At 42.0% G+C, this 17,921-nt stretch overlaps 2 protein-coding genes across 2 annotated transcripts in view; both read right to left on the minus strand.

The window, feature by feature from the left end:
- Window positions 1–1,394: 1,394 nt before the first annotated feature.
- On the minus strand, window positions 1,395–15,976 carry zmp:0000000529 (WD repeat-containing protein 20). Its single transcript, XM_018660532.2, has 4 exons — window positions 14,256–15,976; window positions 10,652–10,834; window positions 8,551–9,960; window positions 1,395–7,104 (listed from the first exon to the last, which is right to left on the minus strand). Exons 1-4 carry the CDS (start codon window positions 14,664–14,666, stop codon window positions 7,057–7,059), a joined length of 2,052 nt encoding a protein of 683 aa, XP_018516048.1. The 5' UTR covers window positions 14,667–15,976; the 3' UTR covers window positions 1,395–7,056.
- Window positions 15,977–16,022: 46 nt separating this feature from the next.
- The window catches only part of LOC108872703 (mitogen-activated protein kinase kinase kinase kinase 5), a 31,798-nt gene continuing 29,899 nt past the window's right edge, over window positions 16,023–17,921 (minus strand). The window contains exons 31-32 of the mRNA XM_018660534.2: window positions 17,755–17,881; window positions 16,023–16,759 (exon numbers count right to left, since the gene is read on the minus strand). Of these exons, the coding sequence (XP_018516050.1) occupies window positions 16,663–16,759; window positions 17,755–17,881 (224 nt within the window). The 3' untranslated portion in view covers window positions 16,023–16,662. The remainder of the gene's footprint in view (window positions 16,760–17,754; window positions 17,882–17,921) is intronic.

The following is a 17,921-nucleotide window of genomic DNA, read 5'->3' on the forward strand; positions in this document are numbered from 1 at the left end:
CATCAATTGAGGCATTAAGTGCTTTTTTAAAAACTAACTGCGTCTGCTTTGTTTTTGCCTAGACTTTGTTAGGTTACTTACTCCACTGCCACTATTGCTAGAAATTTAAAATCAGTATTCGTTATTTTGCAATTCTTTTACTTTTCTTCTCTTTTCGGAATGTATTTTGACGTTTTAACTGTTACTGACTGATAACTAAAGTCTTTTTTTTCCTTAGAAGAGCTTTTATCATCCCATTCTTGTGTTTTCCGGTGTTACACTGACAGTCTGTAGCTTGACGCAGCGAACCCTCGCCGTTCGGACGCCACGCCCCGAGTCCACGTCAACAACCTTCGTGTTTTTTCGGCTGATAGGGTCATTTTCTTCCTCCACATGTTCAGAGAAGTAGTGAAACTGACTGAACCGACGCCGTTCGGACGCCACGCCCCGAGTCCACGTCAACAACCTTCGTGTTTTTTCGGCTGATAGGGTCATTTTCTTCCTCCACATGTTCAGAGAAGTAGTGAAACTGACTGAATTTGTGTGCACCCCCCTCTGCCGGTCACCAGACAGATAAATACTTGTTAGAGATGATGATTGAAGCTCTACAATTAAAACTATTTCAAGCTGCTGTAATAAAAACACCAACTCTTCTCTGCTAACAGTTTGTTGTACTTTAGTCCTCTTTCACCAAGAACACAGGGCCCCAAAAAGTGTGTATTTCTGACAAATTTCAAATGTATGCTCTGCAGTTTAATGCAACAGTTCCATGGATCCATTGGTTTTACATTCACGTCTGTTATGAAAATGTTTGTGACATAACTTTGCGTAAATTAATGTTGATCACACAACTCAAGCAAGTCAGAGTCAGAGTCTCATTTATTCTTTTACTGTATGGAAATGAATGGAAACCAGTGGATCTCTGGAACAGCTGGAAACACATTGTAGTGTCAGTATGGTTTGCAAAATGGTTCGCTCTAATGTAGAGTGTGTTTCATTTGTTTTAAAAGGGCTAAAACATTGAAAATCACTCATATGTCCCTTTATCATCCCTATTTTTAAATTCACCACAGAGCTGCATCTTTGTGAATAAAGTTCAGTTATACTTCATATTTTGTGCCAATATTAAATAATAACTTTGATGCTGGTTGAATTTTAAGCTGTGTTTTCCCACAGAAGCCTCTAAAACATTGTTTAGACCAAAACTCTCCACTTAAGTATGGACTAAGATTATTTTAACACTAAAACACACTCTATAAATACATATTAAGTCATAACAATAATAAATAGAGTTTGCAAATAAGTAAAATGGTGAGCTAAACATTAACTCAATGTTTTACAATTTCTATTTAACTATAAATATTTAGATATTCAACCAGTATAATGCTATTATGACACACACACAAAAACAGATGTGACAGTTTCAGCTTTAACGTTTTAATAACAGATCTCCATATACAAACTGGATACAGTGACGTCATTCTGCTGTTATAACTTCCACCAGAACAGGCATTAAGTGTGTGAGAGCATGTGTGATGCTGTGTGTGTTTGTGTGTGTCGGCCCGTGCATGTGGTAACTGTACTGTGATAATGGAGAATGCATATTTTACACATGCACACACACTTACACACACGGAGAAACAAGAAAAAACAGTGTAAAAATTAAAAAAAAAAAAAAAAAAGCTTTTTAACAGTGTCTTTTCATCTTCCTTCAGACTGAAATATGAAATAAAAAATGAACACAAATTGAACACCATATTTGGAATGGTATTTCTTCCCTGGGACTGAATGTTTGAGCTGCTTCTGTGCAGAACAAGGCATTAAGAGGAAAACACTGCCGGGGCTTTTAGTTTTCAGTGTTTCATTGTGGCATCCTAAGTTATTTTTGAGAGTAATGTTGGCTCAGATTCTTGTCTCACTTGACTCAGCAGAGTTTGTCTTTGTACTTTCTGCTTGTGGACAGCCTGGACACAACTATTTGTAGAGGTGAGAGGTGAATTATTGAATTTACTCAAGTTGCAGCACTCAGCTGTGCGGAGCTGCAGCTGTTCCTGTGATCAAAGCCTTTTTTCTGAGTTCAGTTCACACAGCCCCACCAATGCCTCTGCAGTCCAAAGAATACAATCATTTTCCCTTTACCTAAATTATTATTAGCGTAAGCATGTAGTATTTACTCTGTTCTTGACCTCTCCTAGTTAGACCTGGTTAAACAGTAAAACATCAAACCCAAAATGTATCAGCTAAACATTCACCATCCGTCTAAAGGATCCCAGTGCTTCTTTCACAGAATAAAGCACAGAGATCAAGCTAGTTGCAGCTGTTTAGAAATCACAGAATGTAACTTCTGTCATTGGACGACAAATTGATTGCAGTCTGAACACAGCGAATGTTGTATTTGTAAAGCAGGATAGTATTTATTAATGAAGCAGGATCCTCACTCATTATTTTACAATGACCTTCATTACCACCACCATCATCCTGCTGCAGTGTTCTGCAGCCTGTGTGTTTGTGTCCTGCTCTCCAAGAGTCAGGTGAAACTAGGCAGAGCAGTTCATCTGCTGCTTTCTCTGCATGATTAACCTCCAGTAACCTTTGACAGGCTTAAAAATGTAATAGTGATGAGAACAGAAGGTTTTGAGGTGAGGTTGCACTCCCAACACAAAAATATACAGTCTGAGGGAAAACAGATTACTTTCTTCCTTCTGAAAAGTTTGATTTATAATTTTTGAGTGCAACATACAAACATACAAGCAAAGGGTCAGAGATTTGTGCCGACTAATCTCTTTACATATGCAGTCATTTCTATTTTAGCCCTTCAGTTCCTCTTACTCCTACCTTGTTTTTCTAGTGTCTGGGATAATTTTTACAGGCCTCTTGAGTTTAGCAGGTAAATAAGAAATATTTTTAAAATTGAAATAACAGTTCAGTTATTGTCTTCTCATTTTTTTCGTCTCACTTTGACAGGACTACAAAGTCACACTCAAATTCCTTCAAACAGCTTGTGCAGCATAAGACAAGTGTTTTGTGGCTAAATAACTAAATAACCAAAACTCACATATTTACCTCATACAGACTTTCTTCACAGACAATGCTCTGGTGTGAGACTAGTTGTTGTTGAGTATACTGCGAGAAAAATCCATGGCCATGTGCAGACCCCAATTCAAATACAATACCTCCTGATTATGTCTAGATACGTGCACGTGACTGAATTTAGCTTCCCCAGACTCACATTTTATTTTACGCATTTTAACACAAAGCCTGCGATTACACAAAAACTCAGACTTAGGGGAAAACAAAAACAGAACAAACTGAGACGTGGTAATGAGAAAGAGGTGAAGCAGAGGATGGCTCTCATGGAGCACATGGATTAAGCTGCACAACCTCTTTGAAGAGATTCTACCTTAAAAAATCTGTCTGTGGTAACTTAAATATTTCCAGAGAAGGTCGAGCTGGATAATTTTCATATTGTGGTGAACTGTTCCTTTAACATCTGTAGAGAGCAGATCTAGGTTTTCCTCCTATCTCAGACGTGACAAAGCATTCATTTAGCCCTGCGGCCAAGAGTGACCCTAAAGCCCATGAGCTCATTCAAGATACACTTGGTAGACGTGCTGTTGCTATGACAACGAAGATGAATATATGAGCTGCAACAATACCCTAAACACCGTCGCAAACACAGTGCAAGGAAATTGGTGGTTTGTCTGTTGCTTCAAGGGCATAACCCTGACTCCTGCAGTCCAGGAAGTTGCTGTTATTTATAGGATGTACTGTCAGACAGGTAACTCTCTTTCTCTCTCTTACACACACACAGAACAAACACAAAGGCTGATAAAAATAAAATACTGCTGGTATACTGCATTAAGAGCTTTCAGTTGGCTTTGAACTATCATACATGCAAGTCAGGAGTCAGTACATAGAAGGACCTAGATCCCATTCATACAGGCCCGTTGATTAGCGGTGAGGCAGAGTTGTGTGTCGAGAACTGGCTCTGAATTCAAACCTGTTCCATATTTCTAACAACCAATGACTGGTATTTTCCAATTCCTCATATTGACTCCTGAGAATGCTGGGTGTAACATAACATAAAGTAAGTATCATGTTTACAACATGGTGGACAGGAGTGAGCACTCAAAAATCTGTCTTAGTGACACAAAAGATTAAGTAATGAATGTCTATATAAAATTTCATGGCAATCCAACCAGTAGTTGTTTATTTTCATCCTAGACCAAAGTGGTGAACTGCCTGACCAACCAACATACAGACATTACCATCCCTTCCTGCTAGCATGGGTAATAACTCTCATATTGGCACAGACAGAAAAACATTGGCTGCTTCAGGCAGCTGCTGTTGCAGCTTCTGTGTGGACTGAAACTGACAGATTTGTCAGTCACTGCTGACTGGTTAGAGAAAAAGAATAACCCTTCCCAAACCTCAGCCAACATAAGCACAATGTCAGATTAGATTATGAAGTTTAAAGCAAAATGGATATTTACTCTGGATTTAATAACCCCTCTTACATTTATAATGCCTAAAATAAGCTAATCTTTCCATGTCCAGCTCCAGTAAAAAACAAAGGTAAAACTGCAAACACTGAACTTGTGTATGCCAGGAGTGAGAATGTTTTATTTTTTTTTCTTTTATTCTACTCTTCAACCAAAAATAATCACAGAATACTTTTTGGCAGGTTTATGGCAGGCAGCCCAAACCTGGTTATTGTTTGCAACATATTTTGGCTTCTTTCCTAACTAAAATAATCTGTCAGAGATCTGGACAAAGGTTAGATAAGCACCAGAAGTGATGAGCAGAACTGAAATCTATATCAATCTAAATGACACCCAACCCTACAGAGGTAAATTCTGAATTCAGTCAAACAAAGGGAATAAACCCAAATCTCGACATAGAGCTGTTTCCTCTTGTAGACCCTCTGTACCGAACACATCCAGTGCATGGTGGGGTTATGAGAGTTGTTTCTGCACAGAGGTCAGATCAAACAAGACAACAACACCCCCTAATGTCAGCCATGTCAGCTCAGGGTGGACTGTGGATTTATTGTATGTGCAAATTTTTGCAAGAGGCAATTCAGGTGCATCAGGAATGGAGTCCAAGACACAGTTTATATGATGCTACACCATAAGGGGATTGTGTTTGTGTGTGTGTTTATGTGCGTGCATGTTTGTGTGAGCCATTTCACGTTCGGAATGTGCAAGAGTGTGTGTTTGTTCGTGAGCAAGTTATTTTTTTAAAGATGCTGTTTGTCCATGTATGATGTTCAGCAGAATTAGTATTATTTGGACCTATTAACTTGGGACAGTCAGCTGAAATATACAGCCAGCAGCCACTTTGAGGATTGCTCTCTGTGCTCGACTCAGGTCTGTCTCTCTAAAAAGTCACACTGGACCCGAAATGCTTCCGCCTCCACTGACGGATTAAACCCAGCTCACTTTTCAGGGACAAACTGGAGAAACTCTATCACACAAAATAAAAACACATTGACATCTTCAAGTTCCCTAAAACAGCAGACATTCAATTTTTAACTGTGGTTGCTATGTACAATAGAAGGATCTTCATATATTAATATTCTTCATCTTTCCTGCTTTTTCTTCACTTCCTTGCTGTTATTATTTCCATACACGTTTGTCCTTTTTGTATTTATAGAGTATTTTCAGTATTTACAGTATAAATTACTACACAGTCTTGTGATAAAATAAATAACTTAAATACAATGGCCGTGGCTTTTGCAGTGTCTTTTGCATGAAGGGGAAAAGGGAGGGATCGGATGAAGGCGGGGCTGAAGAGCGAATGAAGACCGAGCCTGGCCCACTGTTCACTCCTTCAGGGTATCACACAGACAGGATAAATGATTTGTTTGATGCAGTCTTTCTGCTGAGAAACACAGAGGGGTGGGGTGAAGGCAGAGGGCTGAAGCACTGGGAGTAAACAGTACTCTCACGGTGGCACGAGGTAGGAAACTCCTCCTGAGAACCAAGCACAGTGTAGCTCTTAACTGCTGCCAACCAGCATGAAAATATCAGGATTCGGTCATTTCACATTTCTTACTACAAATGTAAAGGAATGCCTGATAGATCTAAAGTTACATTGAAGTCAAAATATTTGTTTCTGTTTTTTGGTAAATGTCTATTAAAGTCTGGCTGATGAAACTAACCTAGCTTAACACTTTAAAGGTGGAAGATTACTGAAAAACAACCCACTTTTTTTTTTTTTTGGATAAGTTTGAAAACTGAGCTTTATAATGGGCAAGGTTGAACAAAACACTAAATAATTACTACCATTGCCTTTGTAGGACAGATAAAAATCAATGTTCAACTTTAAAACATATTATATGGCCAAAAGTATGTCGACACCCGAACATTACACCCATTCGCGATTGCTTAACATCAACAGTTGGCCGTAATCTGCAGCTATGACAGCTTCCACTCTGCTGGAAAGGCTAGGATTTTGGAACCCGGCTGCAGGGATTTGCTCCAATTCAGCCACAAGAGAATTAATGAGGTCCAACACTGACGCTGGTTGATAGGGCCTGGCTCACAGTCGATGTCTCAGTTCATCTCAGTGGTGTCGGATGAGGTTGAGGTCAAGGCTCTGTGCAGACCAGTCAAGTTTTCCCACACCCAACTGGGAAAACCCATTTCTTTACTAACCTGACTTTGAGCATGGTGGCTCTGTCACACTGAAACTGCCAACTGACAAGTACACTATTGTCACTATGCTAGCTGGTGTCTTTCTTTTATTCAAGTGTTATTAGTGTAATTATTCTCATAACTGCCAGCTGTCTGTGAACTTCATAAATCTGTTGAAATGGTGTTAGTTTCAGAAGTGTTTCACAACAAACACTCGCCGCCGTGAGAGTAAAATCAATAGGGGACAGGTTTTGGGACATGGCAAGTACAGAGAGTTATAGTGAGGGTATAATACTGCAGTAGTAGGTTGGGTACAGTCTCTGGTTGTTGGCCCCAAATTCTGACATTTTTGAGAATCAATGGAGAGGGTGTCAGACAGAGTGAAGACGACAAGAACAGGGGAGGAGATGGAGGGATGAGTGCAAAGCTTCTCCTCCAGCTATACCACTGTGCCGCTCGGAGAGTTCCCGTTCTGTGCTGTCAAGTTCTGAATGAGATACAAAAAGACAAGACATAAAGCAAAGTTAGAGACTAGGGACAATCAGACCAAAAAAAATCTATACTTCACTTGTAAGTGCAGGAAGATAAAAAAAAAATCATTGTTGCTGAAGAGAGGAGGTGAAATCTTCTCCAACTGTTGGGTCATTTATTTAGCTTTTGAAGTCTGAAATATCCACCAGGTGAAAAATCTACTCAAAACAAAGTGATTACTGACCTGCAAGGAAATAAATTTATGAACTTACAATGGTTCATAAGTTCAGTAACATTAATCTAACAACTAACAGCAAGTAGGCTAATTACCATTTTCATAATGAATGTCCTGAAATAAGTAAAACCACACTGGAGAGAAGTGGAATGACCCAATTTCAGGGGTGAAATTCTTCACTTATTTTAAAGTCTGTGTAAAGCAGTAATACTACATGTGCTGTGAGTTAGTCACACCACAGAAAAAAATGTTATTAACCACCCAGATAAATTTGAATGATTAAAAAAAAAAAATCGCCAAATATATAAAGTTAGGTTTCAAAACCATAAAATGAGCAGCTCTCTCTGCTCTGAGACACTGGGGGTGTGTCTGCTGGAGCCGATGAAACCACGCCCACTCACAGGAATGGTGTAACCTCTCTCACGTGACACTTGCCACTACGACCTGAAAAACGATGCTAGCAGCCATGGAGAAGTGCAGCCGTACATGTTTGAGCCACTAGAGCCAAAATTGGAGCTTGAGGACAATGAGACATCTGAGAATCAGCCTCGTTTCTCTCAGCCTACAACAGAAGGGTAATTTTCTCTCCAACTAGACGTGGGACTAACTTAACTGACAAAAATTTACTCAAAAGCAATTTTGATAATCTTTCAGCATTTAAGGGAGCAGAATGTCCAATGGTCCAGATACTGAAACTCAAGAATGTGTGGTTTTTGTCGCTGTTTTGTGAATTTAAATATTTGCATCACCTCGGGCTCTGAGGACTTGTGATGGGCATTTTGTCACTATTTACTGACATTTAAACAACAATAGCTCAACTAATTGAAAAAATAGTCAACAAGATTAATCTTTAATCGTGAAAATGTCAGTTGTAACCAAAGCGTTGACTATCCCAAGTGTTGTTTTCCAATGATTTTCTAATGAAAGGCCTGTGGATATTCTCATTCATCCAGGTCATAGTTATCTCAAGGAAATTTAAATCGAGCGCAACTGGACTTAGCTGTAGTCTGGGAAGACGTTTTACCTCTCATCCAAGAGGCTTGGTCTAAAAAAAAAAACTAAAACTAAAAACCTTTTAGATGGACCAATCCCAGCCTGGTCAGATGCATACAGGAACTGATGAAGCCTCTTGGATGAGAGGTGAAACGTCTTCCCAGACTACAACTAAGTCCAGTTGCGATTTAAATTTCCTTGAGATTCTAATGAAAGAGTTGACTGAAGACGTACCGCCTTCCCTGGCCGTGCCCAGGTGCAGATGAGGCCCTCCTGGCAGGCTGTGATGATGCAGTCGTCCATGAACACGAGGACAGTCAACCTCTCATGTGCAATCTTCTTGCACACCAGCGGCTCCAGCAGCGGCACCTCATGCATGCGTGGACACAGCGTGGTGCCCAGGACCTTAGCAGCGTCCAGCCGGTTGCTCCTTGGCGCCACATTGATCTTGTCGTTGCTTTTGCTGATGTTGCCCAGGCTGTGGTACCGCTTGTGCTCCTTCTCCACCCCACCGCTACCACCGGACTTGTCCGACTTGCGCTCCTGGAGCGACAGCGTGGCAAAGCGGCCAATGCTGAACGGGGTGCTGTTTCCTCCGCCGCTGCTCCCTCCCCCTCCTCCCCCTCCCCCACTGCCCTCCGAGGCACCCTGGCCCTTGGAGGTGTTTGCCACGGCGGGGTGGGGCAGGGAGTTGGAGCGTGAAAGAGAGCGAGGGAGCGGTAAAGGGAGCGTCGGTGGGTTGGAGGTGCCGGTGTTGGTGTTAGGTGGGTGATGGTGCCCCTCAACCCCTCCACCTCCTCCCCCACCTGAGGTGCTGTTGACCACCCCGCTGCCAGAGTTGGACAGTGAGGGTCCAAAAGTGTTAGTAAAGGCGCGGGACAGCGGCAGGCGTGGGTACAACACATCATCCGTCAAGTCCCACAGACAGAACTGGGTGTCCTGCCCCACCGAGCCAAACCGGTATGTGACTGACGCCGAACCACCACCTTTAGAGCTGTGCCGAGATAGACGTGACAACGTGCTGCTTGTTCGGACCCGGCCGAAGTGCATGGAGTTGTTTGGCGCCCCCTGGTGGAGGTCCTCCTCGCTGCCACTAAGCTCCATAGGCTCATCATCTTCCAAGGAAGTTGTGAAGGGGTCAAATGCCACCACGTTGACCCATGACTTGTGGCCATGCCCTCTTGCTACCACTCGGCTTTCTGCAAATGACCAGACAGTAACCAGGTCATCCTCTCCACCTGTGGCGAGGTATTTCCCGTCGGGGCTCCACGACACGCACAACAGCCCGCCAAAGTAGCTCTTCATCACCCCCTGCAACTCCATTGAGTCAAAGTGGAAGACGCGCAGGCAGCCGTCCTGCCCAACACACGCCACATGCACGCCATCTGGGGAGAAAGCGAACTCATTGAGGCCCCCCTCGCCCACGGCCCATCGCAACAGTGGATTGCGCGGCGTCTTGGTTTTACAGGCGTAGACGGCAAAGCCTTCACCCTGCCGCAGCAGAGAGTACTGCGGGGCTGTGGTGCCACATGGGTGGTCTACGTTGTAGAGGTAGAGGTGGCCACTGGCATGGGAGGCCAAGAACAGGTTGTCAGACTTGGGAAGCCATTTTAGACACGTCACCTTGGATTTGTCTATCAACCTCTGGAAAACACGAAAGAGGTGGACAGGGGAGAGAGGAAGATGACGGGGGAGATTTGAAAAAAGAGGGGTTGTGCATTTATGTAAATACTAGGTAAAATCACCTCACTGTTCGCAAAATGCATGATCAGAAAAACTAAATATAAACAACTGAGAGAAACACATGCAGAAAGGAAGCACGGGAAGTGAGAGAGTCCATAGAGATCAAGAAACAAGTGCAAGCTGCAGCAGAGACAGACTGAAACCAACAGAGGGAGAAAACCAGGGGAGTGGAAGATGAGGAGAGAAAAAAGATTTAGAGAAGCAAATCCCAAAGAGGTTAACAGATTCAGCAGACACACAAACACAAAGTGTGCATGCAGTGATGAACACATACACCCCCCAATCTCTTAAATTTAATTGGGAATCCCATTAAAGAGAATCCCACTAAACAGAAAGAGCCAGTTCAGGGGACGCAGTAAAAGAATGTGAAAACAACACAGCATGTTAGAGGGACAACAGTGGAAACAGTGTCTGAATTTCTAGGCTACATCACAGCATCTAAACTAGGGCAAAAAATCAATACAAAGAATGACAAATTACTTCTGTTATTTTGTAGCAGGCTTTAATCGCCGCAACACAAAGAGCTGCAACCCCGGCCACTTTCCCCAGCACAGAGGAAATACAAGCAGACAGACACAGACAAATATAATACCTCCTCATTGAAGAGTTTACTGGTTTCCTTCTTGATGGGGTCGAGATACTGGACTTGTCCAGCCGAGAAACCCACGATGAGAGCTACACTCTCTGCTGTGGCAGAGTACTGGTTGAAATCGTGACATGTTGGCTGAGTCCCCTTGTAGATTCTCTTGTCTATTGGCTTACTGAGGTCTACGGCCTGCAGACAGACAAAGTGGATGAAGACGACCATGATGTACAAGCAAAACACAAACTGAGTTTCAGGGACGTTCAGGTTCTTAAAGGGGAATTTATTTGTCCCAGGGAATTTACTTGAAAACAAGAATCCACACCAGAACAAAAAAAACAAAAACAATCATCAATACTGAACATCAGTTCTGAATGAAGGAGCAAAAGTGTCTTTGCGCACCAACATTCAGCAGTCATGCAGAGAGAAATTTGTCAAACACAATTCAGAGATACTGATGTTTCTTTGCACCAACAGTGGTCACAAAAGGCCAGAAAGCAACATCTCTCAATCTGAATTACACTGTAGTCCCTGCTGTCAAGATTCAAATAAACACGGCCTCACCATGCCAGAGAGGAATCACAACAAACCATGACACTAACAAAAGGATGTGATCATGATCATTCCTGATAAAACATCAATTACTGACAAAAAAAAACTGCAATGAGTGAGATCAAAATGTTTTCACATTTAAAGGACAAGGTTACTTTACTTCATGTCTGTCTTAAGGTGGCCAAAACGAGAACTAAAACAGGTTTTGCTTGTTGCAGTGATTTCTCCTGTTCATAGAGTCCCTTCCTGATGTGCTGCCAATGCCAGTGATGGGGGACAGAATCCACAGACCTTGGTCTGTGTGTCATTCTGAAGCTATTCAACTCTTCAGACTGAGTTAGCCAAATCAAGCAGGTAATATTTCCCAAAATTACAGTCTCCTCAGTATAAAATTCCCTCTTTATGTTTACATTAGCCCACCACTGCAGTTCAAACACCATTTGGGGAAACATAAAGAGTCGGCTTCATCAGCCTCAGATAAACTTGGAATACATTTATGGACAAAATGAGTCTCCTACTGGAAGCACATTAGGAAGGGACCTCCGGATTACTAGTATGACCAGCAGAGAGAATTACAGCTAGCTAAAACTCTTACAGGGTACGTATGGGTATTTGAGTATTAGTTATAGACAGACTTGAAAAACTACCAACCTGTCCTTTAAATACATTCGTGGTTTGGAGTTAGCATGCAGGCATTACTCTTTTCATCAATGATTTCTTCAATGATGCTTTATTTGAGGAGCATTCTGGGACATGTAGGAGGATGCTGAGTGAAGCAGAAGTAGTAATGATGAGTGAGTGATTTGCAGGTAAAAAGACATTAAGACCTTTAGGTTTAAAGCAGGCTGTACTGGTCAAGTGAAAGAAGTGAAGTAAGAACCTGCTTCATACTGAAATACAGTCAATGAAATAATGTTGCATGTAATGTAGACATCTAAAGAAAAAAATCTCAACCAAATTCATCCAAAATTCAAGTGGGTGTCTTTTCCATTCTGACCTGCAAATCAATTAAATAAATGCTGACTGGGAAATTTTGGCAAATTAGGAGCAACATAAAAAAAGACAATTTACAACACTTTATTATAAATTAACTTCTGGAGGGCAGTGCACATTATGGTATATTATTAAGGGTGTGGACAGCAACAAACTATAATATTCATTATCAATTAATCTGCTGATGATTTTATTGATTAACTGATTATCAATTGGTTTATGTCAACAAAAAGTGAAAATTGCCTGTTGCAATTTCCCGGAGTCCGAGGGTGACATTGCAGATGTCTTCTTCTTCTGTCTGACCAACATCCAAACCCCAAAGATATTCAGTTTTCTGTCATTTAAGACGAAGAAAAGCACGATCAAATCTTCACACTGGTCAAGCTAAACCTGGGAATGTAAAACATTTTTGCTTTATTCATTGCTCAAACAATGAATCAGATAATTTTCTGTTGATCAACGAATCCATTAATTGACTAATTGTTTCAGCTCTATTAAAGACCAGATTGGTATCAGCACCAATAATGACTTTATTAGGCAGACTGGGTATATGACTACATGCCAGGTATTGGATCAGTGCTCAATATCAGCAGACAGCTTGAGTTTAGGATCAGTCAGTAACAGGAGAGGAAAAAATTTACTGGTGTATCCTTTCCATTTATATGGAAATGTTTCAGAGGATGAATTTTACCTCTGATTTCACAGTTAAATCGTTGACTGTGCAGCAGGGAAGACTGAGTACACTTTAACATCTCCTCTTGAAGTTCTCTCACATAAAGAAGATTGGGAAGGAGTAAAATTTACTGCATGTCATGCTGCCCGAATGCACGTACTGACTAAATGCTGAATCCACAGTAAATTGAGTGTGATATGTATCTTTAGTGTCTTGTATGTTTTAACTGTCACTTTCATGTGAATGTTTCTGCATGTGCATGTTTCCTGCAGAAACCATGTGGGTCAGTGAGTACTGCATCAGCCACTTTAAACCATATATACACATCTGCATCAGTAATAAAGATGATAAGTCCTGACATATCAACTGCATTTGTGCTACTTGCAGAATAATTTCATTATGACCCAAGAGAAAAGAGAAGAAGATTAACTTAAAGGCGTGTCTGGCGGTGTGTAGTGAAAGAGAGGCCTTGACATTTTAAAATGTAGTAAGTTACAACACTTTACCTCATTGATCCATGTCACGTTAGAGGAGGAGAAGCTTTTTACATTTGTCCTCCAGTTCCTCCTAAATGGGTTATTAGCATTCCTCTTTAAAAGACAAGTGGTGCAGCAAGCTGCAAGCAGTTTCAGCTCTGTAAAAAAAAGAATGCTTGGATTCATGAATGTTAGCAATGTTAAAGCCAAGCTCTGCCTGGAGAAACTGGAGGACAAATACAGACACTTCTCCTTCCATCGTGCTATCTCTGGTCAAGAAAAACATCTGATTCAAAATATCAGATTTCTGTCATGTAGTAAACCTGTTAGCCATAAGTTTGACAACTAATTAGATTAAAATAACTGGCAATAATTGTGTTGTATCAGTTTCAGCCTTATAAACCATCTGCTGATGACTAATTCACCTCGAAATACCCCCCTTTCAATATGAATACAGTCACAGCAACTCCAAATTGAAACTGTATGATTAGAGGGCTAGCAAAATTTTCCTAAGAACATTAAAATGCAGCAGAGAGAATAAACAGGCTTTAGTGGATAAAGATGCAGTGAATGGAGTGCTGTCAGAGGCTTCCAGGCTGTTTCCTGCTCGTATAGTAACACTGTTGCCCTCCTGTAGCGTCCACTGACACAGTGCATCCGTCTGGGTGATGCACCATTCACTGTCTACTCAGCCAAATTATCAGCCACTCCATTTTGCATTGCATAACAAATGGATATTTAATATGTTCATGTTCGCCAGCTCTGTGCAGCACTGGCAGCCGAGGAGGGTCCGTTTTAAATAAGATGACGAAATACGAGCTGATAGCATCATATTAGCAGTCCAGGCTAGCATGCTAGGCTAAGCCTGACCATCCAATCTGTCATTCTAGCCAAGAGAGGAGGGGAAGAACAGGCTCACCTTCTTGATGTTGGTGTACGTGTAAAAATACAGCTCCCTGCCGATGTTGAAGCACACCCGCTCCGACTCCTCGCTCGGGTCTTCGGGCTGCAGCTTGACCATAGAGACCCGAACCGGCGGCAGAAAGCCTGCCGGTGAGGAGTTGGCCGCGGCATTGGAAGAAGAGGAGGCGGCGGCGGCAGCGGCAGCTGCGGCGGCAGCCCCGGGCCCCTGCAGCAGCCCGACCCCTCCGCCGGGTATCGGACCGGGTCCAGGCCCTGGGCCCAGCGTGGCTCCGGCGGATGGACCCCGCGGCAGTCCGCCCCGCTGCTGCGAGTCTGAGAGGGTGAGCAGCTTGTAGAAGCCCTCCCTGGTCCGGAACTGGGATTTAATCTCATTGATATCCTTCAGAGCGCCGCCATCTCCGGCCATTTTTAGTACAAACAAGCCGCACAGGAAACTGAGATTTTGACCTGGAAATAATAACGCTGCAATAAAAAGTACTAGAATAGAAATGGGAGAGGCGAAGACGAGCAGCAGCAGCCGAGCTCAGCTAGGCCGACCAGCACACCCGGTCTGCTCCAGTGCATTTTACACCAGTACCGGCCACCATACCGCAGCTACCTGGTAAATAAACCCAGAGAGAAAGCCCTTCTGAGCCGGTGTAAGCATCATCCTCCACCGGGTCTCTGCCTCCGTTCATCCAGTGTGCGTAAAGTACGTGTGATGATGCGTCGACTGCTGCTGCTGCTGGCCCGGCCTGGCACTGCGCACTCCCGCAAATGTGTCGGGGGGTAAAGAGAGGACATCCAGCCCTGGACAGCTTGCTTGTTTTATCCCTAATTTAACCTCCCAGTGACACCCAATTGGACCACCCAAAAGATATAGCATAGAACCAAGTGTGGTCTCGCCCTCCTGAAAAAAAAAACAGCTCCATAATGTTTCGGGACGTAAAGTTTTGCTCGTACCTCTTTAAAACGCAATGTATGACAACTCGGCGTCTTTTTATGGAAAGAGATCAGTGCTACCAGAGATGGCTTCATTTGAATTGCAGAAATCTGACAGTGTCATGCTCACACTGAGCTGTTAAATATTAAAAAGCAAATTGATTTCTAGAATAAATGAATTAAAATTAAGGATTTGTAACGCAGTCTAATCTAAAATAGAATGCAGTGGCTTGGAATTAGATGAAAATATTACTGACTGTATCTTGCTATAAATTCAAATTTGTTTCCCAATGCCTTGTGCCCTTATATTATCAGCTGCTTTGTTTTATATTCAGCAATTCAACATGAAAATGACAGATTTCTGTTCATCAAGTACAACCACTGCCGGCACTAATCTCCTCCTGTATTTTTCATAAAGCAGTGAAGAACAAAGTGAAAACAGTTCACTGCTGCGGAGCTTTGAGTAAGCTGAAATATTACACATCATCTTCTTCACAGCAATACACACACACAACAAGGGATGGGGACACACACAGGTAGCACCACAGCTTGCCGAATGTAACTTATTCACACCACCTAAACACACTAATAGAGATTGCTTAAGTAACTTTTAACTTTCACTTGCTTGCTGATTTTCCCCATGTCCCCTCCAAGGTCACTGTCGCCTCTGTCGCCTAGTGCTTGCTCATGGTGGGACCTGCAATTATAATAATCTAAAGAGTACGGTCTAGACCTACTCTATATGAAAAGTGCCCTGAGGTAACTTCTGTTGTGATTCAGCAATTGTGATTATATAAATAAAATAAAATAGAATAGAATTGAATTAATACAGTTCACCTCATCTTGTGTTAGTTAACTTTATTACAGTGTAACGGCAGTAAGAAGTGTGTATCTTCGATCCAACACTCACACAAAAACTCAGGTTAAAAAACAAGCAACAGCCGTGCTGCTATGCTCCAGTCCTTTATACTTGTATGTGGCATCTTTGAAAAGCCATATATGTCAGGATCTGCAGGCAGCTGCTTCTGTGGTCAACAACACTGTGGCAGAAGAAAGTAAATACTCTTCTTTAGTGTTAGAAGAGGACCTTCTTTCACTATTAATTTAGGGTTTTCTCAGATGTCTGAATTCTGTAGATTGTTCTGCGTCTCACAAACCAAGTAGAAATGAGCATAAATAAGATCACACTCCCCCAGGTTGAGGGATAAAGGCTACAACACATCAATCATCTTAGGTCAGTATGAATTTGCAACATCCTGCCATCACATCCTCCTGACATTCCTCTCCCATTAGATAATAAAATATTGTGGCAGTGATCCATGGCTGTCAAAGTTAATGATGACAGATGATGACAGACCCAAATGTTGATGCCCAATTGTCCAGTCTCTTCCTGTTGAATGTTGAAAGTCCTGGGTAGAGGTTTTCATATAGGAGTGCAGCTGGGAATTTCCCATAATGCCCTGTGCCATCAGACAGTAGAGTCAGGGCAGCATGACATAGTTCTCAGCAATTTCCAGCACGTACAAGTTGGACAGGCCTGACTGGTCCTCAGTCTGTCGCGTCTCCAAAATGACCATCCTGCAGTGAGAAGGTCAGAGGGTGTCAAACATGGATACAGTGGAGTTTAAACCTGCCTAAAGTCAATGGAAATCTTAATGGGCGTATATTTATGGCATCCACCATAACAGTATTAATCTGATTTAAGTTATGAATGATAGGGATCAATGAAAAATTGAATTCACATATAATCCTAATATTAACATTAGGGGAAACTGTATGCTTCACTTAAATTTTAAACAGACACTAAACAGTCATTTTGGTTACATCTAGGTTGGAAACCAGTCTCCAACTGTTTATAACATCAGACAGTTCCACAGTATTAAAATCCGATATGTGCAATGTCAGAAAAATGACTGAATGCTGATCATTCCTGGTTAGAAACTTAACTTTCTTTCTTTCTTTTTTTTTGCCATGATAGTTGCGTTGGCTCTAGGGAGTCTCTTGTTCAGACCATCACTTTGGCCCAGACTGGAATATCTCAGCAAGTATTAGATGGATGTCCGTGTCTGAAATTTTGTTCAGACACTCATGGTCCTCAGAGGATGAATCCTATTGATTCTGGTGATCGTCTCTGTTTTCCTCTAAGCTCACAAATTTGGCTTTTTAGTGAAAGATCTCATCAGCTATTCAGTACACACAGAATTGTCCCTGTCAAGATAAATTCTAATAATTAAGGTGAGCCTCTGATTCGTCTTGTTCCATCATCAGCTCAAAATTTTTCCTTGTCCAATACTTTGGTTTATAAGTGGTCTGTCTAAGTACAGCCTGAAAGCATGGCTGTACACTCATATCTTGTTGGACTTTGGGGCTCCAAAACTAGTCTTTTTTGGGAGAAATTCTGCTGTGTACAGAATGATGTGTTTTACATTTCCCAGTTGTTTGCAATAAACAGAATCTGAGCTTATTTGTTGGCAGTAGCAACAAAAACCACTGGATCTGGACAAACAGAGCCAGAGCAGAAATTTAAACCAGCAGACATTTACACCACAGCAGTGAGTGAAAACACACTGTACCTGTCTGACTGCACCAGTCTGTAGATCTTTCTGGGGTCGGTGGTTTCCTCCAACACCTCAGTGAAACTTTGTCCTCTCCTCTGCCAGCCGTGACGCCACACTGCCAACAACGTGTCCTCAAAATAGACTAGATAGACAAAAGGAGACAATGCTAAGCTATAATCAAC

This window comes from Lates calcarifer, linkage group LG21, assembly GCF_001640805.2.
Source record: "Lates calcarifer isolate ASB-BC8 linkage group LG21, TLL_Latcal_v3, whole genome shotgun sequence".
NCBI classification, from domain to species: Eukaryota; Metazoa; Chordata; class Actinopteri; family Centropomidae; genus Lates; species Lates calcarifer.